A 25,165-nucleotide genomic window follows, 5' to 3' on the forward strand; every position below is an offset into this window, starting at 1 on the left:
ATTTCAGCTTTTCCTTTTTTAATGAACTTGTTAAAAATGTAGACCAACATAATTCCACTATGACATTATGGGGTGTTGTGTGTCACCCAGGGACCCAACATATAGTCATTATAAATTCAGACGGTAACAACAACAACATGTGGAATAGAGTCAAGGGGTGTGAACTTCCTCCAGGAAGTGTGATGTCACGTAGTGTGAGTCTTAAAGGGGCATTCAACACAGTTCAGTTACACAGGATGGTGAGAGAGTCTGTGGGGGGAACCAACCAGATGGTGAGAGAGTTTGTGTGTGTGGGGTTCGTTGTCATCACTCTCCTGGAGCAGATTAATGGTTAAATGTACTGTTAAAATGACATTTTTGTCTTTATTTTAATTTTTTTTACAAATTGACAAAACATCTTTAAAGGAAAAACCAACCGGTCAGTTTGTGTTAAACACCATCATCATCATCAGAGTGTCTTCTTAACGCTTCATAGTCCAGCTGTAAGGATCCTTAAGGAGCTTCACGTAGTGTTACGACCTCACTACGACAGCTGACATAACAGCCGCGTTGTTAATAAATAAAATACCCAGAGTTCAGTCCTGCGAGTCCATCTGAGTGCACGACCTCTTAACCCCTGGCCAGTCTCTTGTTGCCATGGTATCAGCCAGTCAATTGTGTGTGTGTGTGTGTGTGTGTGTGTGTGTGTGTGTGTGTGTGTGTGTCAGTCGATGCGGTTTCCACAGATAGTGAAGCGGTCGATCTCCAATAGGTCTTTCTTGGGGGCGGGGTTTCTATGTTTAAGCCCCTCTCCTTCCTCTCCCGTTGCCGCGGAGATGTCCTTGTCGCCGTCCTCGCCGTCGGGCGTGGTCAGGAAGTGATCGTCTGATTGGCTGGTTGGCAGAGTGGAGGCGGGACTCTCTTGCTGGTGGTTGGTTGGCTGACAAGTGACTGACGCTGAAGACACGACCCCCTCTTCTACGATTGGCTCACCTTGTGGGTTGGGGTTAGCAACCGTTACCATGGAGATTCTATTTTTCTTTATTTAAACAGTTCTGAACAACAATGATATTTATGTCAGGAAGAGAGACTAGAACAATCAGCAGGGAGGAGAGAAGAGGAGGATGGGAGAGGAGTAGGGGGGAAGAGGGGGTGGTGTGTGTTACCTGGGGGGGTGGTGTGTGTGTGTTACCTGGAGGGGTGGTGTGTGTTACCTGGAGGGGTGGTGTGTGTTACCTGGAGGGGTGGTGTGTGTTACCTGGAGGGGTGGTGTGTGTGTTACCTGGAGGGGTGGTGTGTGTTACCTGGAGGGGTGGTGTGTGTTACCTGGAGGGGTGGTATGTTACCTGGAGGGGTGGTATGTTACCTGGAGGGGTGGTATGTTACCTGGAGGGGTGGTGTGTGTTACCTGGAGGGGTGGTGTGTGTTACCTGGAGGGGTGGTGTGTGTTACCTGGAGGGGTGGTGTGTGTGTGTTACCTGGGGGGGTGGTGTGTGTGTGTTACCTGGAGGGGTGGTGTGTGTTACCTGGAGGGGTGGTGTGTGTGTTACCTGGAGGGGTGGTGTGTGTTACCTGGAGGGGTGGTATGTTACCTGGAGGGGTGGTATGTTACCTGGAGGGGTGGTGTGTGTTACCTGGAGGGGTGGTGTGTGTTACCTGGGGGGGTGGTGTGTGTGTGTTACCTGGAGGGGTGGTGTGTGTTACCTGGAGGGGTGGTGTGTTACCTGGAGGGGTGGTGTGTGTGTTACCTGGAGGGGTGGTGTGTGTGTTACCTGGAGGGGTGGTGTGTGTGTTACCTGGAGGGGTGGTGTGTGTTACCTGGAGGGGTGGTGTGTGTTACCTGGAGGGGTGGTATGTTACCTGGAGGGGTGGTATGTTACCTGGAGGGGTGGTGTGTGTTACCTGGAGGGGTGGTGTGTGTTACCTGGAGGGGTGGTGTGTGTTACCTGGAGGGGTGGTGTGTGTTACCTGGAGGGGTGGTGTGTGTTACCTGGAGGGGTGGTGTGTGTGTGTTACCTGGGGGGGTGGTGTGTGTGTGTTACCTGGAGGGGTGGTGTGTGTGTTACCTGGAGGGGTGGTGTGTGTGTTACCTGGAGGGGTGGTGTGTGTGTTACCTGGAGGGGTGGTGTGTGTTACCTGGAGGGGTGGTATGTTACCTGGAGGGGTGGTATGTTACCTGGAGGGGTGGTGTGTGTTACCTGGAGGGGTGGTATGTTACCTGGAGGGGTGGTATGTTACCTGGAGGGGTGGTGTGTGTTACCTGGAGGGGTGGTGTGTGTTACCTGGAGGGGTGGTGTGTGTTACCTGGAGGGGTGGTGTGTGTGTGTTACCTGGGGGGGTGGTGTGTGTGTGTTACCTGGAGGGGTGGTGTGTGTTACCTGGAGGGGTGGTGTGTGTGTTACCTGGAGGGGTGGTGTGTGTTACCTGGAGGGGTGGTATGTTACCTGGAGGGGTGGTATGTTACCTGGAGGGGTGGTGTGTGTTACCTGGAGGGGTGGTGTGTGTTACCTGGGGGGGTGGTGTGTGTTACCTGGAGGGGTGGTATGTTACCTGGAGGGGTGGTATGTTACCTGGAGGGGTGGTATGTTACCTGGAGGGGTGGTGTGTGTTACCTGGAGGGGTGGTGTGTGTTACCTGGAGGGGTGGTGTGTGTTACCTGGAGGGGTGGTGTGTGTGTGTTACCTGGGGGGGTGGTGTGTGTGTGTTACCTGGAGGGGTGGTGTGTGTGTGTAACCTGGAGGGGTGGTATGTTACCTGGAGGGGTGGTGTGTGTTACCTGGAGGGGTGGTGTGTGTTACCTGGAGGGGTGGTGTGTGTGTTACCTGGGGGGGTGGTGTGTGTTACCTGGGGGGGGTGGTGTGTGTTACCTGGAGGGGTGGTATGTTACCTGGAGGGGTGGTATGTTACCTGGAGGGGTGGTATGTTACCTGGAGGGGTGGTGTGTGTTACCTGGAGGGGTGGTGTGTGTGTTACCTGGGGGGGTGGTGTGTGTGTGTTACCTGGAGGGGTGGTGTGTGTGTGTTACCTGGAGGGGTGGTATGTTACCTGGAGGGGTGGTGTGTGTTACCTGGAGGGGTGGTGTGTGTTACCTGGAGGGGTGGTGTGTGTGTTAACTGGGGGGGTGGTGTGTGTTACCTGGGGGGGGTGGTGTGTGTTACCTGGGGGGGTGGTGTGTGTTACCTGGGGGGGGTGGTGTGTGTTACCTGGGGGGGGTGGTGTGTGTTACCTGGAGGGGTGGTGTGTTACCTGGAGGGGTGGTGTGTGTTACCTGGAGGGGTGGTGTGTGTGTTACCTGGGGGGGTGGTGTGTGTTACCTGGGGGGGTGGTGTGTGTTACCTGGGGGGGGTGGTGTGTGTTACCTGGAGGGGTGGTGTGTGTTACCTGGGGGGGTGGTGTGTGTTACCTGGAGGGGTGGTGTGTGTGTTACCTGGGGGGGTGGTGTGTGTGGGTCTGTGTGCTCTAGAGTTGGAGCGGCTGGAGGCAGCAGAGGGGGGAGACTGGAACAGCTTCTCCTCCATATTGGCTTCTTTGACGAACACACAGGACGTTCCCAGCAACACGATACTGTTCAGTACCTTCAGAGAGATCATCCTACACACACACACACACACACACACACACACACACACACACACACACACACACACACACACACACACACACACACACACACACACACAGAGTTAAAGATACCCTTTGGGGTAGTAAGTGGGCAAAAGACCCCATCATACCAGAACTGGATAACAGACCCCATCAGACCAGAGCTGGACAACAGACCCCATCAGACCAGAGCTGGACAACAGACCCCATCAGACCAGAGCTGGACAAAAGACCCCATCAGACCAGAGCTGGACAACAGACCCCATCAGACCAGAGCTGGACAACAGACCCCATCAGACCAGAGCTGGACAACAGACCCCATCATACCAGAGCTGGACAACAGACCCCATCAGACCAGAGCTGGACAACAGACCCCATCAGACCAGAGCTGGTTGATACAGACAACAGACCCCATCAGACCAGAGCTGGACAACAGACCCCATCAGACCAGAGCTGGACAACAGACCCCACCAGACCAGAGCTGGACAACAGACCCCATCAGACCAGAGCTGGACAACAGACCCCATCATACCAGAGCTGGACAACAGACCCCATCAGACCAGAGCTGGACAACAGACCCCATCATACCAGAGCTGGACAACAGACCCCATCAGACCAGAGCTGGACAACAGACCCCATCAGACCAGAGCTGGACAACAGACCCCATCAGACCAGAGCTGGACAACAGACCCCATCAGACCAGAGCTGGACAACAGACCCCAACAGACCAGAGCTTGACCCATTTTGCTCGACAACGATAAACACAAGATTTCATTTTTAATTAAATTTTCACCTCAAACGGCGTCCTCATCTTAGTGACATACTGTCCTCGTCTTAGTGACATACTGCAGATAGAGAGAGGTTTCATTTCCTCAGTAGAGAGTTGAGAAATGGCGTCCTCATCTTAGTGACATACTGCAGATAGAGAGAGGTTTAATTTCCTCAGTAGAGTTGAGAAATACCTCTCTTCCTTCACGTGTGTGAGGCCCATCCGATATTGGACAGAAGTGGTCGTTTAGGCCCTGGGGCCACTAGGGGGGCTTTTAAAATGGCGTTTTACCCCCAGGTACAAGAGAAGACATCTTACCCCCAGGTAGAAGAGAAGGTGTCTTACCCCCAGGTACAAGAGGAGGTGTCTTACTCCCAGGTAGAAGAGAAGGCGTCTTACCCCCAGGTACAATAGAAGGTGTCTTACCCCCAGGTACAATAGAAGGTGTCTTACTCCCAGGTAGAAGAGAAGGTGTCTTATCCCAGGTAGAAGAGAAGGTGTCTTATCCCAGGTAGAAGAGAAGGTGTCTTATCCCCAGGTAGAAGAGAAAGTGTCTTACCCCAGGTACAAGAGAAGGTGTCTTACCCCCAGGTAGATAAGGTATCTTACCCCAGGTAGAAGAGAAAGTGTCTTACCCCAAGTAGAAGAGAAGACATCTTACCCCAGGTAGATAAGAAGGCACCTTACCCCAGGTAGAAGAGAAGGTGTCTTACCCCAGGTAGAAGAGAAGACGTCTTACCCCAGGTAGAAGAGAAGGTGTCTTAACCCCAGGTAGAAGAGAAGACGTCTTACCCCAGGTAGAAGAGAAGACGTCTTACCCCAGGTAGAAGAGAAGGTGTCTTACCCCCAGGTAGAAGAGAAGGTGTCTTACCCCAGGTAGAAGTGAAGACATCTTACCCCAGGTAGAAGTGAAGACATCTTACCGCAGGTAGAAGAGAAGACGTCTTATACCCGGGTAGAAGAGAAGGTGTCTTACCCCCAGGTAGATAAGAAGGCGTCTTACCCCCAGGTAGAAGAGAATACGTCTTACCCCCAGGTAGAAGAGAATACGTCTTACCCCCAGGTAGAAGAGAAGGTGTCTTACCCCCAGGTAGAAGAGAAGACATCTTAACCCCAGGTAGAAGAGAAGGTGTCTTACCCCCAGGTAGAAGAGAAGGTGTCTTACCCCCAGGTAGAAGAGAAGGTGTCTTAACCCCAGGTAGAAGAGAAGGTGTCTTACCCCCAGGTAGAAGAGAAGGTGTCTTAACTACAGGTAGAAGAGAAGGTGTCTTACCCCCAGGTAGATAAGAAGGCGTCTTACCCCCAGGTAGAAGAGAAGACATCTTACCCCAGGTAGAAGAGAAGACATCTTACCCCAGGTAGAAGAGAAGACATCTTACCCCAGGTAGAAGAGAAGACATCTTACCCCAGGTAGAAGAGAAGACATCTTACCCCAGGTAGAAGAGAAGACATCTTACCCCAGGTAGAAGAGAAGACATCTTACCCCAGGTAGAAGAGAAGACATCTTACCCCAGGTAGAAGAGAAGACATCTTACCCCAGGTAGAAGAGAAAGTGTCTTACCCCAGGTAGAAGAGAAAGTGTCTTACCCCAGGTAGAAGAGAAGACATCTTACCCCAGATAGAAGAGAAGAACACACATGAAGGAGAGAGATCCCTGGATCTTCACTGAGCTGGTCACCACCCTGATCAACTGAAACAGACACACACACACCAAAATCCCTGTCAATAATAACCCTGTCTTCTCCCCCCAGACCTGGGTTCAATATCAATACCAGCCAAATCAATAATAACCCTGTCTCCTCCCCCAGACGTGGGATCAATATCAGCCCAATCAATAAAAACCCTGTCTCCTCCCCCAGACCTGGGATCAATACCAGCCAAATCAATAATAACCCTGTCTCCTCCCCCAGACCTGGGATCAATACCAGCCAAATCAATAATAACCCTGTCTCCTCCCCCCAGACCTGGGTTCAATATCAATACCAGCCAAATCAATAATAACCCTGTCTCCTCCCCCAGACCTGGGATCAATATCAGCCCAATCAATAAAAACCCTGTCTCCTCCCCCCAGACCTGGGTTCAATATCAATACCAGCCAAATCAATAATAACCCTGTCTCCTCCCCCAGACCTGGGATCAATATCAGCCCAATCAATAAAAACCCTGTCTCCCCCCAGACCTGGGTTCAATATCAATACCAGCCAAATCAATAATAACACTGTCTCCTCCCTGCAGACCCAGCCTTAATGAGCTGTAATACTAGTTGAACCCAGGTCTGCAGACCCACCCTTAAAGAGCTGTAATACTAGTTGAACCCAGGCCTGCAGACCCCGCCTTAAAGAGCTGTAATACTAGTTGAACCCATGCCTGCAGACCCAGCCTTAAAGAGCTGTAATACTAGTTGAATCCAGGCCTCCAGACCCAGCCTTAAAGAGCTGTAATACTAGTTGAACCCAGGCCTCCAGACCCAGCCTTAAAGAGCTGTAATACTAGTTGAACCCAGGTCTGCAGACCCACCCTTAAAGAGCTGTAATACTAGTTGAACCCAGGCCTGCAGACCCAGCCTTAAAGAGCTGTAATACTAGTTGAACCCAGGCCTGCAGACCCAGCCTTAAAGAGCTGTAATACTAGTTGAACCCAGGTCTGCAGACCCAGCCTTAAAGAGCTGTAATACTAGTTGAACCCAGGCCTGCAGACCCAGCCTTAAAGAGCTGTAATACTAGTTGAATCCAGGCCTCCAGACCCAGCCTTAAAGAGCTGTAATACTAGTTGAACCCAGGCCTCCAGACCCAGCCTTAAAGAGCTGTAATACTAGTTGAACCCAGGCCTGCAGACCCAGCCTTGAAGAGCTGTAATACTAGTTGAACCCAGGCCTGCAGACCCAGCCTTAAAGAGCTGTAATACTAGTTGAATCCAGGCCTCCAGACCCAGCCTTAAAGAGCTGTAATACTAGTTGAACCCAGGCCTCCAGACCCAGCCTTAAAGAGCTGTAATACTAGTTGAACCCAGGCCTGCAGACCCAGCCTTGAAGAGCTGTAATACTAGTTGAACCCAGGCCTGCAGACCCAGCCTTAAAGAGCTGTAATACTAGTTGAACCCAGGCCTGCAGACCCAGCCTTAAAGAGCTGTAATACTAGGTGAACCCAGGCCTGCAGACCAAGCCTTAAAGAGCTGTAATACTAGTTGAACCCAGGCCTGCAGACCCAGCCTTAAAGAGCTGTAATACTAGTTGAACCCAAGCCTGCAGACCCAGCCTTAAAGAGCTGTAATACTAGTTGAACCCAGGCCTGCAGACCCAGCCTTAAAGAGCTGTAATACTAGTTGAACCCAGGCCTGCAGACCCAGCCTTAAAGAGCTGTAATACTAGTTGAACCCAGGCCTGCAGACCCAGCCTTAAAGAGCTGTAATACTAGTTGAACCCAGGCCTGCAGACCCAGCCTTAAAGAGCTGTAATACTAGTTGAACCCAGGCCTGCAGACCCAGCCTTAAAGAGCTGTAATACTAGTTGAACCCAGGCCTGCAGACCCAGCCAGTCTCTTACCAGCAGAGCTAAAGGCAGTGGAATGAAGCCCATTCTCCTGGAGACTGAGTCACTGTAGTCTGTATAGGCCTGGTAAACAAACACACACCATATGAATAATGACCCGTCAATAACAACTCATCAATAAATCAATACAATATATTAAATTATCAATAATCATCATCAATATTCATGTTTAAATCTCACGTTTTTCTGTCTGCTGCTGACGAGGTCGAACGCCAGGCTGGCGCGGTACTCCCCGTAGACCTGATGACATAGATGTGGTGAACAGATGAGCTCTAATATATCGGCACCCTTGATGACAGTCAGATGTGGTAAACAGATGAGCTCTAATATATCGGCACCCTTGATGACAGTCAGATGTGGTGAACAGATGAGCTCTAATATATCGGCACCCTTGATGACAGTCAGATGTGGTGAACAGATGAGCTCTAATATATCGGCACCCTTGATGACAGTCAGATGTGGTGAACAGATGAGCTCTAATATATCGGCACCCTTGATGACAGTCAGATGTGGTGAACAGATGAGCTCTAATATATCGGCACCCTTGATGACAGTCAGATGTGGTAAACAGATGAGCTCTAATATATCGGCACCCTTGATGACAGTCAGATGTGGTGAACAGATGAGCTCTAATATATCGGCACCCCTGATGACAGTCAGATGTGGTGAACAGATGAGCTCTAATATATCGGCACCCTTGATGACAGTCAGATGTGGTAAACAGATGAGCTCTAATATATCGGCACCCTTGATGACAGTCAGATGTGGTAAACAGATGAGCTCTAATATATCGGCACCCTTGATGACAGTCAGATGTGGTAAACAGATGAGCTCTAATATATCGGCACCCTTGATGACAGTCAGATGTGGTAAACAGATGAGCTCTAATATATCGGCACCCTTGATGACAGTCAGATGTGGTGAACAGATGAGCTCTAATATATCGGCACCCTTGATGACAGTCAGATGTGGTAAACAGATGAGCTCTAATATATCGGCACCCTTTGATGACATAGTTAGATTGACCTGTTTTAAACCGGCTGAATGTTTATTTTTCCCCAGTTGTCACGGTCGTCTAATGAATCAACGGACCAAGGCGCAGCGTGAAAGCAGTTCCACATGTTTATTAAAGGAAACTCACAAAGACAATAAAGAGCAACGAAACGTGACGTTCTGTAGAGCTCACAGGCATCAACACAAAAACAAGATCCCACAAAAACCCAGTGGGGAAAAGGGCTGCCTAAATACGATCCCCAATCAGAGACAACGATAGACAGCTGCCTCTGATTGGGAACCATACCAGGACAACATAGAATTACAAAATCTAGAGTTACCACCCTAGTCACACCCCGACCTAACCAAATTAGAGAATAAAAGGCTCTCTAAGGTCAGGGCGTGACACCTGTAGACACACCCCCAGGAGAGGACGGGCGGAGGGAGGGACACTTACGTCTGCAGTGATGTCGTTATACTAACCCTGAACCACACCCCCAGGAGAGGACGGAGGGAGGGAGGGAGGGAGGGAGGGACACTTACGTCTGCAGTGATGTCGTTATACTAACCCTAAACCACACCCCCAGGAGAGGACGGAGGGACGGAGGGAGGGACACTTACGTCTGCAGTGATGTCGTTAAACTTGGTGATGAAGGCGTGCTTGACGACATCCACGGTAACCTCAGACGCTATCACCATGACGACGTCAGGAAACAGCACCCACAGGTGGTCTGTCATTAAAAATCAAATCATATTAATCATTAATATCAGTACATTATCAAAACATCACCAATCAATAATGAAATCATCAGTACATTATCAGAACATCACTAATCAATAATGAAATCATCAGTACATTATCAAAACATCACTAATCAATAATGAAATCATCAGTACATTATCAAAACATCACTAATCAATAATGAAATCATCAGTACATTATCAAAACATCACTAATCAATAATGAAATCATCAGTACATTATCAAAACATCACCAATCAATAATGAAATCATCAGTACATTATCAAAATATCACTAATCATTCATATTAACCGATCAGGAAATGATCAATACATTATTAATACATCACTAAATCAATAACATCAGCGATTGATACATTTTCAATACAGACATCCAGTTGATACGAGTCCACAGTTTATGACGAGTGCTGATCATCCGGTTGTAAAACAGTCTGATGTGCTCTAACCTGTCGTTCCTCTGGTCAATGTAATCCGGTTGTAAAACAGTCTGATGTGCTCTAACCTGTCGTTCCTCTGGTCAATGTAATTATGACAGAGTAACACAATATTACAACAGCCGAACTGACAAGGAACTCCTATGCTGTGAAAATCTCCCCTGAACACTGAATGTTTCAGTCTTACCAATACATCACCTTCTCAGCTGGCCACCTGGCCCACCTTTAGCCTTACCACCATCTCAGCTAGCCACCTGGCCCACCTTTAGCCTTACCAATACATCACCATCTCAGCTGGCCACCTGGCCCACCTTTAGCCTTACCACCATCTCAGCTAGCCACCTGGCCCACCTTTAGCCTTACCAATACATCACCATCTCAGCTAGCCACCTGGCCCACCTTTAGCCTTACCAATACATCACCATCTCAGCTAGCCACATGGCCCACCTTTAGCCTTACCAATACATCACCATCTCAGCTAGCCACCTGGCCCACCTTTAGCCTTACCAATAGACCACCCTCTCAGCTGGCCACCTGGCCCACCTTTAGCCTTATCACCCTCTCAGCTGGCCACCTGGCCCACCTTTAGCCTTATCACCATCTCAGCTAGTCACCTGGCCCACCTTTAGCCTTACCACCATCTCAGCTAGCCACCTGGCCCACCTTTAGCCTTACCAATACATCACCATCTCAGCTAGTCACCTGGCCCACCTTTAGCCTTACCAATAGACCACCCTCTCAGCTAGCCACCTGGCCCACCTTTAGCCTTACCAATAGACCACCCTCTCAGCTGGCCACCTGGCCCACCTTTAGCCTTATCACCCTCTCAGCTAGCCACCTTTAGCCTTACCAATACATCACCCTCTCAGCTAGCCACCTGGCCCACCTTTAGCCTTACCAATAGACCACCCTCTCAGCTGGCCACCTGGCCCACCTTTAGCCTTATCACCCTCTCAGCTAGCCACCTGGCCACCTTTAGCCTTACCAATAGACCACCCTCTCAGCTAGCCACCTGGCCACCTTTAGCCTTACCAATAGACCACCCTCCACCAGGAGAGATACTGGGTGGTCAACCCTCCTCCAGGAGATACTGGTTTGCAGGTCTTTCTCAGCTGGCCACCTGGCCACCTTTAGCCTTACCAATAGACCACCCTCTCAGCTAGCCACCTGGCCACCTTTAGCCTTACCACCATCTCAGTTGGCCACCTGGCCACCTTTAGCCTTATCACCCTCTCAGCTAGCCACCTGGCCACCTTTAGCCTTATCACCATCTCAGCTGGCCACCTGGCCCACCTTTAGCCTTTTCACCCTCTCAGCTAGCCACCTGGCCCACCTTTAGCCTTACCAATAGACCACCGTCTCAGCTAGCCACCTGGCCACCTTTAGCCTTACCAATAGACCACCATCTCAGCTGGCCACCTGGCCCACCTTTAGCCTTATCACCCTCTCAGCTGGCCACCTGGCCACCTTAAGCCTTACCACCATCTCAGCTGGCCACCTTTAGCCTTACCACCATCTCAGCTAGCCACCTTTAGCCTTACCAATAGATCAACCTCTCAGCTAGCCACCTGGCCCACCTTTAGCCTTACCAATAGACCACCCACTCAGCTAGCCACCTGGCCACATTTAGCCTTACCACCATCTCAGCTAGCCACCTGGCCCACCTTTAGCCTTACCAATAGATCACCCTCTCACCTGGCCACCTTTAGCCTTACCAATAGACCACCCTCCTCCAGGAGAGATACTGGTTTGCAGGTCTTTTCTCGAGTCCTGCTCTAACACACCAGAACCCAGTCCTGCTCTAACACACCAGAATCGAGTCCTACTCTAACACACCAGAACCCAGTCCTACTCGAACACACCAGAACCCAGTCCTACTCTAACACACCAGAACCCAGTCCTACTCTAACACACCAGAACCCAGTCATGCTCTAACACACCAGAACCCAGTCCTGCTCTAACACACCAGAACCCAGTCCTGCTCTAACACACCAGAACCCAGTCCTACTCTAACACACCAGAACCCAGTCATGCTCTAACACACCAGAACCCAGTCCTGCTCTAACACACCAGAACCCAGTCCTGCTCTAACACACCAGAACCCAGTCCTGCTCTAACACACCAGAACCCAGTCCTGCTCTAACACACCAGAACCCAGTCCTACTCCAACACACCAGAACCCAGTCCTACTCTAACACACCAGAACCCAGTCCTACTCTAACACACCAGAACCCAGTCCTACTCTAACACACCAGAACCCAGTCCTACTCTAACACACCAGAACCCGGTCCTGCCCCAACACACCAGAACCCAGTCCTGCCTTAACACACCAGAACCCAGTCCTGCTCTAACACACCAGAACCCAGTCCTGCTCCAACACACCAGAACCCAGTCCTGCCCTAACACACCAGAACCCAGTCCTGCTCTAACACACCAGAACCCAGTCCTACTCTAACACACCAGAACCCAGTCCTACTCCAACACACCAGAACCCAGTCCTGCTCTAACACACCAGAACCCAGTCCTACTCTAACACACCAGAACCCAGTCCTGCTCCAACACACCAGAACCCAGTCCTACTCTAACACACCAGAACCCAGTCCTGCTCCAACACACCAGAACCCAGTCCTGCTCCAACACACCAGAACCCAGTCCTGCTCTAACACACCAGAACCCAGTCCTACTCTAACACACCAGAACCCAGTCCTGCTCCAACACACCAGAACCCAGTCCTACTCTAACACACCAGAACCCAGTCCTGCTCCAACACACCAGAACCCAGACCTGCTCTAACACACCAGAACCCAGTCCTGCTCTAACACACCAGAACCCAGTCCTACTCTAACACACCACAGTTTCATTCCATACGGAGGGTTTTATTCAGCAGCCTGTCAGTGCAGTATTAACTCTGGGGGGGTTTAAGTGCCTTGCTCAAGGGCACAACGGCAGGAGATGTTATACATGGGGTCAGAGAGCAGCGGCCTTCCATTGTCAATACCAGTGATAATAATGAAGAGCTTCCTGCGTCATAACGCACCATTTTCAGTCACCTTTTAGGCCCCACGGTGTTACACCTTCTAGGCCCCACAGTGTTACACCTTCTAGGCCCCACGGTGTTACACCTTCTAGGCCCCACAGTGTGACACCTTCTAGGCCCCACAGTGTTACACCTTCTAGGCCCCACAGTGTTACACCTTCTAGGCCCCACGGTGTTACACCTTTTAGGCCCCACAGTGTTACACCTTTTAGGCCCCACAGTGTTACACCTTTTAGGCCCCACAGTGTTACACCTTTTAGGCCCCACAGTGTTACACCTTTTAGGCCCCACAGTGTTACACCTTTTAGGCCCCACGGTGTTACACCTTTTAGGCCCCACGGTGTTACACCTTTTAGGCCCCACGGTGTTACACCTTTTAGGCCCCACGGTGTTACACCTTTTAGGCCCCACGGTGTTACACCTTTTAGGCCCCACGGTGTTACACCTTTTAGGCCCCACGGTGTTACACCTTTTAGGCCCCACGGTGTTACACCTTTTAGGCCCCACAGTGTTACACCTTTTAGGCCCCACAGTGTTACACCTTTTAGGCCCCACAGTGTTACACCTTTTAGGCCCCACGGTATTACACCTTTTAGGCCCCACGGTATTACACCTTTTAGGCCCCACGGTATTACACCTTTTAGGCCCCACAGTGTTACACCTTTTAGGCCCCAGATAAACAGACAGACAGAAAGACAGACAGGCAGACAGAGAGACAGACAGACAGACAAACAGACAGACAGGGAGACAGAGAGACAGGCAGGTTACCAGGGTTCCATGAGAACTGCTCCATGTTCCGTAGACAGACAATGAGTAACAGAACATAGTTAGTGAACCTCTCCTTTATGTCTGTGGAGAGAGAGGGAGGAGGGGAGAGAGGGGGAGAGAGAGAGGAGGGGAGAGAGAGAAAGAGAGAGATGGGGGAGGAGGGGAGGTAATAGAGAGAGAGGGAGGAGGGGAGAGAGAGGGGGTGAGGGGAGAGAGAAGGAGGAGGGGAGAGAGAGGGGGTGAGGGGAGAGAGAGATGGGGGAGGAGGGGAGGTAATAGAGAGAGAGGGTAGGGTGATGGAGAGAGAGAGAGGGTGATGGAGGGAGAGAGAGAAGAGCAGAATTACTGTTATATTTACCTCAATAACAACCCAGATGGAATAAAAATGTTTTAATGGCAGAATAAGACCACCAGGGTTAGAGGTCAAGGGTTAGAGGTCAGGGGTTAGAGGTCAGGGGTAGATGTACTCACCACTGTTAGACATCTGAAAGAGGTTGTTCTTCTCAAACTTCTTAAACACACTTCCTTTGATCTCCACGAACTACAGAGAAACACAACAGTCACTGATCTGGGTGGGTGTCTCAGTGTCTGTGTGTGTGTCTCAGTGTGTGTGTGCGTGTGTGTGTGTCTCAGTGTGTGTGTGCGTGTGTCTCAGTGTGTCTCAGAGAAACACAACAGTCACTGATCTGGGTGGGTGTCTCAGTGTGTCTCAGAGAAACACAACAGTCACTGCTCTGGGTGGGTGTCTCAGTGTCTGTGTGTGTGTGTGTGTGTCTCAGTGTGTGTGTGTGTGTCTCAGTGTGTTACAGAGAAACACAACAGTCACTGCTCTGGGTGGGTGTCTCAGTGTCTGTGTGTGTGTGTGTGTGTCTCAGTGTGTGTGTGCGTGTGTGTGTGTCTCAGTGTGTTACAGAGAAACACAACAGTCACTGATCTGGGTGGGTGTCTCAGTGTGTTACAGAGAAACACAACAGTCACTGATCTGGGTGGGTGTCTCAGTGTGTTACAGAGAAACACAACAGTCACTGATCTGGGTGGGTGTCTCAGTGTGTTACAGAGAAACACAACAGTCACTGATCTGGGTGGGTGTCTCAGTGTGTTACAGAGAAACACAACAGTCACTGATCTGGGTGGGTGTCTCAGTGTGTTACAGAGAAACACAACAGTCACTGATCTGGGTGGGTGTCTCAGTGTGTCTCAGAGAAACACAACAGTCACTGATCTGGGTGGGTGTCTCAGTGTGTCTCAGAGAAACACAACAGTCACTGATCTGGGTGGGTGTCTCAGTGTGTTACAGAGAAACACAACAGTCACTGATCTGGGTGGGTGTCTCAGTGTCTGTGTGTGTCTCAGTGTCTGCGTGTGTGTCTCAGTGTGTGTGTGCGTGTGTGTCTCAGTGTGCGTGTGTGTCTCAGTGTGTGTGTGTGCGTGTGTGTCTCAGTGTGTGTGTGTGTGTGTGTGTGTGGACTCACATTGTTAGACATCATGATGGTGAGTAGAGACTTGTTGTGAGAGTTGAAGGCAACGTTCAGAGTAGTGGCCTGAACCATGATGAGGATAGCATGAAGAACTGACACACACTCAGGAAAACAGCCTGATACACACACCAACACAACCTGACTACACACACAGGAAAACAATCTGATAGTACACACCCCATGAGGAAGAGAGCTACAACTCCTATACCGTCCCTCTTTAGGTTCATTAAGTAAGAATACAGACACAGGAAGTGAGGCACATCTCCTATATGAGCTCTCTTCTCCTCTATAGGTTCAGTAGGTAAGGATACAGACAGGAAGTGAGGTACAACTCCTATACCGTCTCTCTTTAGGTTCATTAAGTAAGGATACAGACACAGGAAGTGACGCACATCTCCTATATGAGCTCTCTTCTCCTCTTTAGGTTCAGTAGGTAAGGATACAGACAGGAAGTGAGGAACAACTCCTATATGAGCTCTCTTCGTCTCTTTAGGTTCAGTAAGGATACAGACATATAGAACAGCCATGAGGAAGTGAGGAACAACTTCTATATGAGCTCTCTTCTCCTCTTTAGGTTCAGTAGGTAAGGATACAGACATATAGAACAGCCATGAGGAAGTGAGGAACAACTCCTATATGAGCTCTCTTCTCCTCTTTAGGTTCAGTAAGGATACAGACATATAGAACAGCCATGAGGAAGTGAGGAACAACTCCTATATGAGCTCTCTTCGTCTCTTTAGGTTCAGTAAGGATACAGACATATAGAACAGCCATGAGGAAGTGAGGAACAACTCCTATATGAGCTCTCTTCGTCTCTTTAGGTTCAGTAAGGATACAGACATATAGAACAGCCATGAGGAAGTGAGGAACAACTCCTATATGAGCTCTCTTCTCCTCTTTAGGTTCAGTAAGGATACAGACATATAGAACAGCCATGAGGAAGTGAGGAACAACTCCTATATGAGCTCTCTTCTCCTCTTTAGGTTCAGTAAGGATACAGACATATAGAACAGCCATGAGGAAGTGAGGAACAACTCCTATATGAGCTCTCTTCTTCTCTTTAGGTTCTGTTGCGGTCCAGTAGAGAGCGTCCAGAATGTCCTGACCAAACGAAGAGAACAACCTGTCTGCAACCTGCAGGGAACACACACACACAATCACACACACACGAACACACACACACACACTCACACTCACACACACGAACACACACACACACGAACACACACACACACGAACACACACACACACACACACACACACACACACACACACACGAACACACACACACGAACACACACACACACACGAACACACACACACGAACACACACACACACACACGAACACGAACACACACACACACACACACAGGTGAGGTATTAAAAGCTGCAGGTTCAGGTGAGGTATTAAAAGCTGCAGGTACAGGTGAGGTATTAAAAGCTACAGGTAGAGGTGAGGTATTAAAAGCTGCAGGTAGAGGTGAGGTATTAAAAGCTGCAGGTGAGGTGAGGTATTAAAAGCTGCAGGTTCAGGTGAGGTATTAAAAGCTGCAGGTAGAGGTGAGGTATTAAAAGCTGCAGGTTCAGGTGAGGTATTAAAAGCTGCAGGTACAGGTGAGGTATTAAAAGCTGCAGGTACAGGTGAGGTATTAAAAGCTGCAGGTAGAGGTGAGGTATTAAAAGCTGCAGGTAGAGGTGAGGTATTAAAAGCTGCAGGTACAGGTGAGGTATTAAAAGCTGCAGGTTCAGGTGAGGTATTAAAAGCTGCAGGTTCAGGTGAGGTATTAAAAGCTGCAGGTAGAGGTGAGGTATTAAAAGCTGCAGGTAGAGGTGAGGTATTAAAAGCTGCAGGTACAGGTGAGGTATTAAAAGCTGCAGGTTCAGGTGAGGTATTAAAAGCTGCAGGTTCAGGTGAGGTATTAAAAGCTGCAGGTTCAGGTGAGGTATTAAAAGCTGCAGGTTCAGGTGAGGTATTAAAAGCTGCAGGTACAGGTGAGGTATTAAAAGCTGCAGGTACAGGTGAGGTATTAAAAGCTGCAGGTACAGGTGAGGTATTAAAAGCTGCAGGATCAGGTGAGGTATTAAAAGCTGCAGGTACAGGTGAGGTATTAAAAGCTGCAGGTACTAGTTTGATGACAGACTGTTCTCTGATCAGTTGATACATCATGCTGTAGTCTCAGTGTGTTACCTCCAGCATGTTGTAGATAATATAGAGTTTGATGACAGACTGTCCTCTGATCAGGTGATACATCATGCTGTAATCCACGTAGCTCATCATGATGTAACACAACACCATGATGACACCCTTCAACACATCACAGACCTGGGCTGGCTGGAGGAGAGGAGACCCACTGTGGAGGGGAGGAGAGAGAGAAGAGTTAGCATGATGACACCCTTCAACACATCACAGACCTGGGCTGGAGGAGAGGAGACCCACTGTGGAGGGGAGGAGAGAGAGAAGAGTTAGCATGATGAATTGATGATTGATGTACAGGACACCCCCTAGACAGGACACTAGTCTATCTCCTGTTTCTGTAGTGAGACAGCTTGATGTACCAGGACACTAGTCTATCTCAGGACCTTACCCCCAATATATCCTTAATGTTGAGTGGCATCAGGTCCATTTTTACAGTAGATGTACAGTATATATACAGTACCAGTCAACAGTTTGGACACCTAGTCATTCCAGGGTTCTAGAACACCTAGTCATTCCAGGGTTCTAGAACACCTAGTCATTCCAGGGTTCTAGAACACCTAGTCATTCCAGGGTTCTAGAACACCTAGTCATTCCAGGGTTCTAGAACACCTACTCATTCCAGGGTTTTTCTTTATTTTTACTATTTTCTACATTGTGGAATAATAGTGAAGACATCACAACTATGAAATAACACACATGGAATCATGAAGGAACCAAAACAGTGTTAAACTGATCAAGTAGACACCCTTTGCCTTGATGACAGCTTTGCACAATCTTTGCATTCTCTCAACCAGCTTCACCTGGAATGAGTTGAACAGGGTTTCATATACATAGTAATATACAACACAATGCTATTCTATAGGTCAGAGACAGTTGCTGTTACCTCAGACCACAGCAGGGTAGGGTCAGTAGTCTGATGAGGTGTGTTATCGCAGACCACAGCAGGGTAGGGTCAGTAGTCTGATGAGGTGTATGTAGGTGTGTTACCTCAGACCACAGCAGGGTAGTGTCAGTAGTCTGATTAGGTGTGTGTAGGTGTGTTCCCTCAGACCACAGCAGGGTAGGGTCAGTAGTCTGATGAGGTGTGTTTCCTCAGACCACAGCAGGGTAGGGGCAGTAGTCTGATTAGGTGTGTGTAGGTGTGTTACCTCAGACCACAGCAGGGTAGGGGCAGTAGTCTGATTAGGTGTGTGTAGGTGTGTTACCTCAGACCACAGCAGGGTAGGGGCAGTAGTCTGATTAGGTGTGTGTAGGTGTGTTACCTCAGACCACAGCAGGGTAGGGGCAGTAGTCTGATGAGGTGTGTGTAGGTGTGTTACCTCAGACCACAGCAGGGTAGGGGCAGTAGTCTGATGAGGTGTGTGTAGGTGTGTTACCTCAGACCACAGCAGGGTAGAGTCAGTAGTCTGATGAGGTGTGTGTAGGTGTTACCTCAGACCACAGCAGGGAAGGGTCAGTAGGTGGACGAGGTGTGTGTAGGTGTTACCTCAGACCACAGCAGGGTAGGGGCAGTAGTCTGATGAGGTGTGTGTAGGTGTTACCTCAGACCACAGCAGGGTAGGGTCAGTAGGTGGACGAGGGCCAGTAGAACTCTGAGAGGCAGCAGGGTGAACACGTACAGGAAGGCATCCAGACACAGGAAGAACCCAAACAGCATCAACTACACAGAGAGACAGAGATTTAGTTCACTATGGTGACTGTTTATTTCACTTGCCTTGGTAAATGTAAACACGTTTCCCAATAACACCCCTTTGAATTGAGAGATGGAGAGAGAGAGATAAGAGAGTGAGAGGAGGGGGCAGGAAGAGAGGGAGGATGGGGGCAGGAAGAGAGGGAGGAGGGGGCAGGAAGAGAGGGAGGAGGGGGCAGGAAGAGAGGGAGGAGGGGGCAAGAAGAGAGGGAGGAGGGGGCAGGAAGAGAGGGAGGAGGGGGCAGGAAGAGAGGGAGGAGGGGGCAGGAGGAGAGGGAGGAGGGGGCAGGAAGAGAGGGAGGAGGGGGCAGGAAGAGAGGGAGGAGGGGGCAGGAAGAGAGGGAGGAGGGGGCAGGAAGAGTGGGAGGAGGGGGCAGGAAGAGAGGGAGGAGGGGGCAGGAAGAGAGGGAGGAGGGGCAGGAAGAGAGGGAGGAGGGGGCAGGAAGAGTGAGAGGAGGGGGCAGGAAGAGAGGGAGGAGGGGGCAGGAAGAGAGGGAGGAGGAGGCAGGAAGAGTGAGAGGAGGGGGCAGGAAGAGAGGGAGGAGGGGGCAGGAAGAGAGGGAGGAGGGGGCAGGAAGAGAGGGAGGAGGGGGCAGGAAGAGTGAGAGGAGGGGGAAGGAAGAGATGGAGGAGGGGGCAGGAAGAGAGGGAGGAGGGGGCAGGAAGAGAGGGAGGAGGGGGCAGGAAGAGAGGGAGGGGGGGCAGGAAGAGAGGGAGGAGGGGGCAGGAATAGTGAGAGGAGGAGGCAGGAAGAGTGAGAGGAGGGGGCAGGAAGAGAGGGAGGAGGGGGCAGGAAGAGAGGGAGGAGGGGGCAGGAAGAGTGGGAGTAGGAATGGCGGGAGGAGGAAGGGCGGGAGGAGCAGGAGGAGAAGAGCAGGAGGAGGAAGAGGGGGAGTGTTACAGATACAGGTATCCTGTGTGTGTGTATCCTGTGTGTTCTTTTCTCTCCTTCTCTCCTCACAGGTGGCAATCATCACTCCCCAATCAGTCACCAATCAATCATCAATCAGAAGAGACACCTCCTATTTCCATTACCCTATCACATCCCCTTGGTTTAAAAACCCTGTCCCATGTTTCCTCTGAAGCTCGATCTCTCTGTGTTTCACCCTCTCCTACTGTGTCTCTCTATCTCTCTGTGTCCCTCTCCTACTGTGTCTCTCTCTCTCCTACTGTGTCTCTCTCTCTCCTACTGTTTCTCTCTCTCTCCTACTGTGTCTCTCTATCTCTCTGTGTCTCTCTCTCTCCTACTGTATCTCTCTCTCTCCTACTGTGTCTCTCTCTCTCCTACTGTGTCTCTCTCTCTCCTACTGTGTCTCTCTCTCTCCTACTGTTTCTCTCGATCTCTCTGTGTTTCACCCTCTCCTACTGTGTCTCTATCTCTCTGTGTCCCTCTCCTACTGTGTCTCTCTCTCTCCTACTGTGTCTCTCTCTCTCCTACTGTTTCTCTCTCTCTCCTACTGTGTCTCTCTCTCTCCTACCGTGTCTCTCTCTCTCCTACCGTGTCTCTCTCTCTCCTACTGTGTCTCTCTATCTCTCTGTGTCTCTCCGTGTCTCTCTCTCCTACTGTGTCTCTCTCTCTCCTACTGTGTCTCTCTATCTCTCTGTGTCCCTCTCCTACTGTTTCTCTCTATCTCTCTGTGTCCCTCTCCTACTGTGTCTCTCTATCTCTCTGTGTCCCTCTCCTACTGTTTCTCTCTCTCTCCTACTGTGTCTCTCTCTCTCCTACTGTGTCTCTCTCTCTCCTACTGTTTCTCTCTCTCTCCTACTGTGTCTCTCTCTCTCCTACTGTGTCTCTCTCTCTCCTACTGTGTCTCTCTCTCTCCTACTGTTTCTCTCTCTCTCCGTCCCTCTCCTACTGTGTCTCTCTATCTCTCTGTGTCCCTCTCCTACTGTATCTCTCTCTCTCCTACTGTTTCTCTCTCTCTCCTACTGTGTCTCTCTATCTCTCTGTGTCCCTCTCCTACTGTTTCTCTCTCTCTCCTACTGTGTCTCTCTCTCTCCTACTGTCTCTCTCTCTCTCTGTTTATGGAGCTGTCTTTTGTTAGAGCACCTCCACATCACTTTGTCCCCACCTGTGAGTATTGTTTTGGTTATGGTGTTTGCTGGTGGGAAAAGGGGGAACCAAGCCAAGTTGCCCCTGGGCATACACTACCCGTAGGACTACGTTGTCTAAGAACACTAGTTAGAACTGGGCGGACCACCCACTGTATTTTTGGTTAGTTAGTTAGCTGTATTGAAGTAGGCTAGTCTAGCTTAGGGGTGTGTTTGGTTAGTTAGTTAGCTGTATTGAAGTAGGCTAGTCTAGCTTAGGGGTGTGTTTGGTTAGTTAGTTGTATTGAAGTAGACTAGTCTAGCTTAGGGGTGTGTTTGGTTAGTTAGTTGTATTGAAGTAGGCTAGTCTAGCTTAGGGGTGTGTTTGGTTAGTTAGTTAGCTGTATTGAAGTAGGCTAGTCTAGCTTAGGGGTGTGTTTGGTTAGTTAGTTAGCTGTATTGAAGTAGTCTAGTTTAGGGGTGTGTTTGGTTAGTTAGTTAGCTGTATAGTAGTAGTCTAGTCTAGTTTAGGGGTGTGTTTGGTTAGTTAGTTAGCTGTATAGTAGTAGTCTAGTCTAGTTTAGGGGTGTGTTTGGTTAGTTAGTTAGCTGTATTGAAGTAGCCTAGTCTAGTTTAGGGGTGTGTTTGGTTAGTTAGTTAGCTGTATAGTAGTAGTCTAGTCTAGCTTAGGGGTGTGTTTGGTTAGTTAGTTAGCTGTATTGAAGTAGGCTAGTCTAGTTTAGGGGTGTGTTTGGATATTTGTTTCTGTCCTTGGGTCCAGCTCAGCCCCTCTTCCTGCCCCCCTTTACCGTGTGTTTGCAAATAAACCCTGAGTGTTTGACGGTAATTTGACGGTTGTCTGTGGGAGGGGCGGGAAGAGGGGAAGGAAGAGGGGGAGGAAGAGCGGGAGGAGGGGGAGGAAGAGCGGGAGGAGGAAGAGTGGGAGGAGTGGGAGGAAGGGGGGGAGGAAGAGTGGGAGGAAGGGGGGGAGGAAGGGGGGGAGGAAGAGTGGGAGGAAGGGGGGGGAGGAAGAGTGGGAGGAAGAGCGGGGGGGGGGGAGGAAGAGCGGGGGGGGGGGGGGAAGAGCGGGGGGAGGAAGAGTGGGGGGGATAAAGAGTGGGGGGGGGGAGGAAGAGTGGGGGGGGGGATAAAGAGTGGGAGGGGTGGGAGGAAGAGCGGGGGGAGGAAGAGTGGGGGGGGGATGAAGAGTGGGAGGAAGAGTGGGAGGGAGGGAGGGGGGAGGAAGAGTGGGAGGGAGGGAGGGGGGAGGAAGAGTGGGAGGGAGGGGGGAGGAAGAGTGGGAGGAAGAGTGGGAGGGAGGGAGGGAGGCAGTGGGAGGGAGGGAGGGAGGGAGGCAGTGGGAGGGAGGGAGGGAGGAGGGGGGAGGGAGGGAGGGAGGAGGGGGGAGGAAGAGCGGGAGGAAGAGCGGGAGGAGGGGGGAGGAAGAGCGGGAGGAAGAGTGGGAGGAAGAGCGGGAGGAGGGGGGAGGAAGAGCGGGAGGAAGAGCGGGAGGAGGGGGGAGGAAGAGCGGGAAGAGGGGGGGAGGAAGAGCTAAAGAGAGTCGGTCAACCTCAACCAAGGTGGTGTGTGTGTACCTTCTCTAGTTCCTTGGGGATCCGGAGGCAGGTATAGACCCTCTCTCGTCTCTCTGTGTATTTAGCCTCATTGTGTTCCAGGAAGTATCCTCGGGTCAGCTCCGCCCCCATGAACCTCGCTAGGGACAGATCTACACACACACACACACATCAATCCGTCTATCTACATCTGTCCACACTGCTCCTCAATCTGTCCATCTACATCTGTCCACACTGCACCTCAATCTGTCCACACTGCATCCCAATCTGTCCACACTGCTCCTCAATCTGTCTAGGAGCTAGCTACAACAAACTAGTTAGCTGGCTAGCTGTCTAACGTTAGCTACTAGCTAGCTGGCTGTGTTTGTTAACTAGTTACTACCACTACTACTACCACTACTACTACCACCACCGCTACTACTACTACCACTACTACTGCTACAATTACTACTACTACCACTGATACTATTACTGCTACTGCCGCTACTATTACTGCTACTATTACTAATACTACTGCTACTATTACTACTATTACTGCTACTATTACTACTACAGCTACTATTACTACTACTACTACCATCCCCACCACCGTTATCTGCCTGGCTGGCTGTGTAACTAACTACATACTATTGTTTGGATGCTTAAATCCGTAATTAATTTAGTATTTGATCAATTGGCCACACCAGCTATCCGGCTGTGTTTGTTTGTGGACGGGGCTCCGTTGGTACTCACCTGAACCAGTACCTGGGCTTGAAACGAGACCAGAGAGCTCTCCTCTCCTCAAACAGAGGTTCTGGTTCAGTACTCACCAGACAGACTCCGTTTCTTGTCCTTCTGGACTTTCTTCTTGTCGTAAAACCCCAGCGTCTCCGTCACCTCGGAGGTCTCCTTCGAGCCCCGGCTCTCACTACCTCCCTCCATCCGTCTCTCCTTGCCTTCTTTCTCCGGTTCGTTCTCCTCTCCCTGAGCCGCTGCTAAGGAGTCCGCCATCTTGTTCTACGGCTCGGCTGACAGACAGGCGCGTCACTTACGTGGCTCCGTCACCACGTAGCGCCAGAAACACGCATATACTGTTTGTCTACCTGAAGTCAGACACCATAGAGAAGGATAGAGGCCTCCAGTAGACAAAAGGCTATGTTAACATAAACATATACTGTATGTCTGTCTACCTGAAGTCAGACACCATAGAGAAGGATAGAGGCCTCTAGTAGACAAAAGGCTATCTTAACATGGGAAGCCCCATTGAGACGTGACATTTTGGGGAGAGCTTTTGCAGAGACAGGGATGGTGGTTGGAAGAGCGAGGCTTGTTTGAAATTGAAAAGTGTCGTGGCAGCTTTTGATAAAGAATAACATCAAGATGAAGCAGCTGCATTGTAAGTGGGACCTACTGTTGAGCGCTACATCCTGAGGGGTTCCTGCTGATTGTACGGAGATTGTGACAACTGGTTAAATGGCGTCCCTTGAGAAAGCAAGAACAAGATGTATGTCAGGAGAAGTGCAGTATTATCATAAGGAGACGTAAGGAGCTGGGACGGCAGGGTAGCCTAGTGATTAGAGCGTTGGACTAGTAACCGGAAGGTTGCGAGCTCAAACCCCCGAGCTGACACGGTACAAATCGGTCGTTCTGCCCCTGAACAGGCAGTTAACCCACTAGGCCGTCATTGAAAATAAGAATTTGTTCTTAACTGACTTGTCTAGTTAAATAAAGGTACAAAAATCCATAAATAAGGAGACATATACTTGGCATATGGAGGGGAAAAGAGAGGCAGAGGAGGTCTAAGAGAGGGAGGAAGAGCAGGTATAAGAGAGGGAGGAAGAGCAGGTATAAGAGAGGGAGGAAGATGGTGAGCTTGAGTCAGTTAAAAATGTCTGGGGAAAAAAGTTATGTGGTTTGTTAATTAGCAACTTTAATCATTCGATGAACAACAGTCGTCACATTAACTAATACAACGTCACGACACTATGTAGCAGCAGTGAGTAGGAGGGAGGTTCCGAGGTGTAAGAAGTGTGCAGAAGGGTATGAGACAAAGGAATGTGTAGCATTGGAAAAGTAGTGGTATGTGTTAACTGTAGGGGTGCCCATGGGGCTGGGGATCAGAAGTGTCCTGTGCGAGAGAGGCAGGTTGAGGTTTCCAGGGTTAGAGTAGAGCAGAAGTTGTAATTTGCTGAGGCAGTGAAGAAAGTAGAGGAAGATGGGTCAAGGGGGAGGGATCCTGGAGAGGACTGGTGTAGTAGATCTGTACCAGAACAGAAGGAGGGATCCTGAGAGGAGGGGTGTAGTAGATCTGTACCAGAACAGAGGGA

The 25,165-nt window shown here is 50.1% G+C and overlaps 1 protein-coding gene across 2 annotated transcripts; it reads right to left on the minus strand.

The window, feature by feature from the left end:
- LOC118947002 (transmembrane anterior posterior transformation protein 1 homolog) lies at window positions 1-23,883 on the minus strand. Of its 2 annotated transcripts, XM_036971987.1 has the most exons (15): window positions 23,669-23,883; window positions 22,881-23,011; window positions 19,106-19,224; window positions 17,556-17,718; window positions 16,365-16,500; window positions 15,361-15,458; window positions 14,360-14,429; window positions 13,889-13,969; window positions 9,510-9,619; window positions 8,076-8,135; window positions 7,890-7,958; window positions 5,962-6,038; window positions 3,407-3,570; window positions 705-972; window positions 1-672 (listed from the first exon to the last, which is right to left on the minus strand). In XM_036971987.1, coding segments are annotated over exons 1-15 (1,728 nt in total). In that variant the 5' UTR covers window positions 23,850-23,883; the 3' UTR covers window positions 1-671. The 2 variants fall into 2 exon arrangements, with proteins under 2 accessions (XP_036827882.1, XP_036827881.1); XM_036971986.1 differs by having other exon boundaries at window positions 1-972.
- Window positions 23,884-25,165: the final 1,282 nt, after the last annotated feature.

The sequence above is a fragment of the Oncorhynchus mykiss genome, unplaced genomic scaffold, assembly GCF_013265735.2.
Source record: "Oncorhynchus mykiss isolate Arlee unplaced genomic scaffold, USDA_OmykA_1.1 un_scaffold_87, whole genome shotgun sequence".
NCBI classification, from domain to species: domain Eukaryota; kingdom Metazoa; phylum Chordata; class Actinopteri; order Salmoniformes; family Salmonidae; genus Oncorhynchus; species Oncorhynchus mykiss.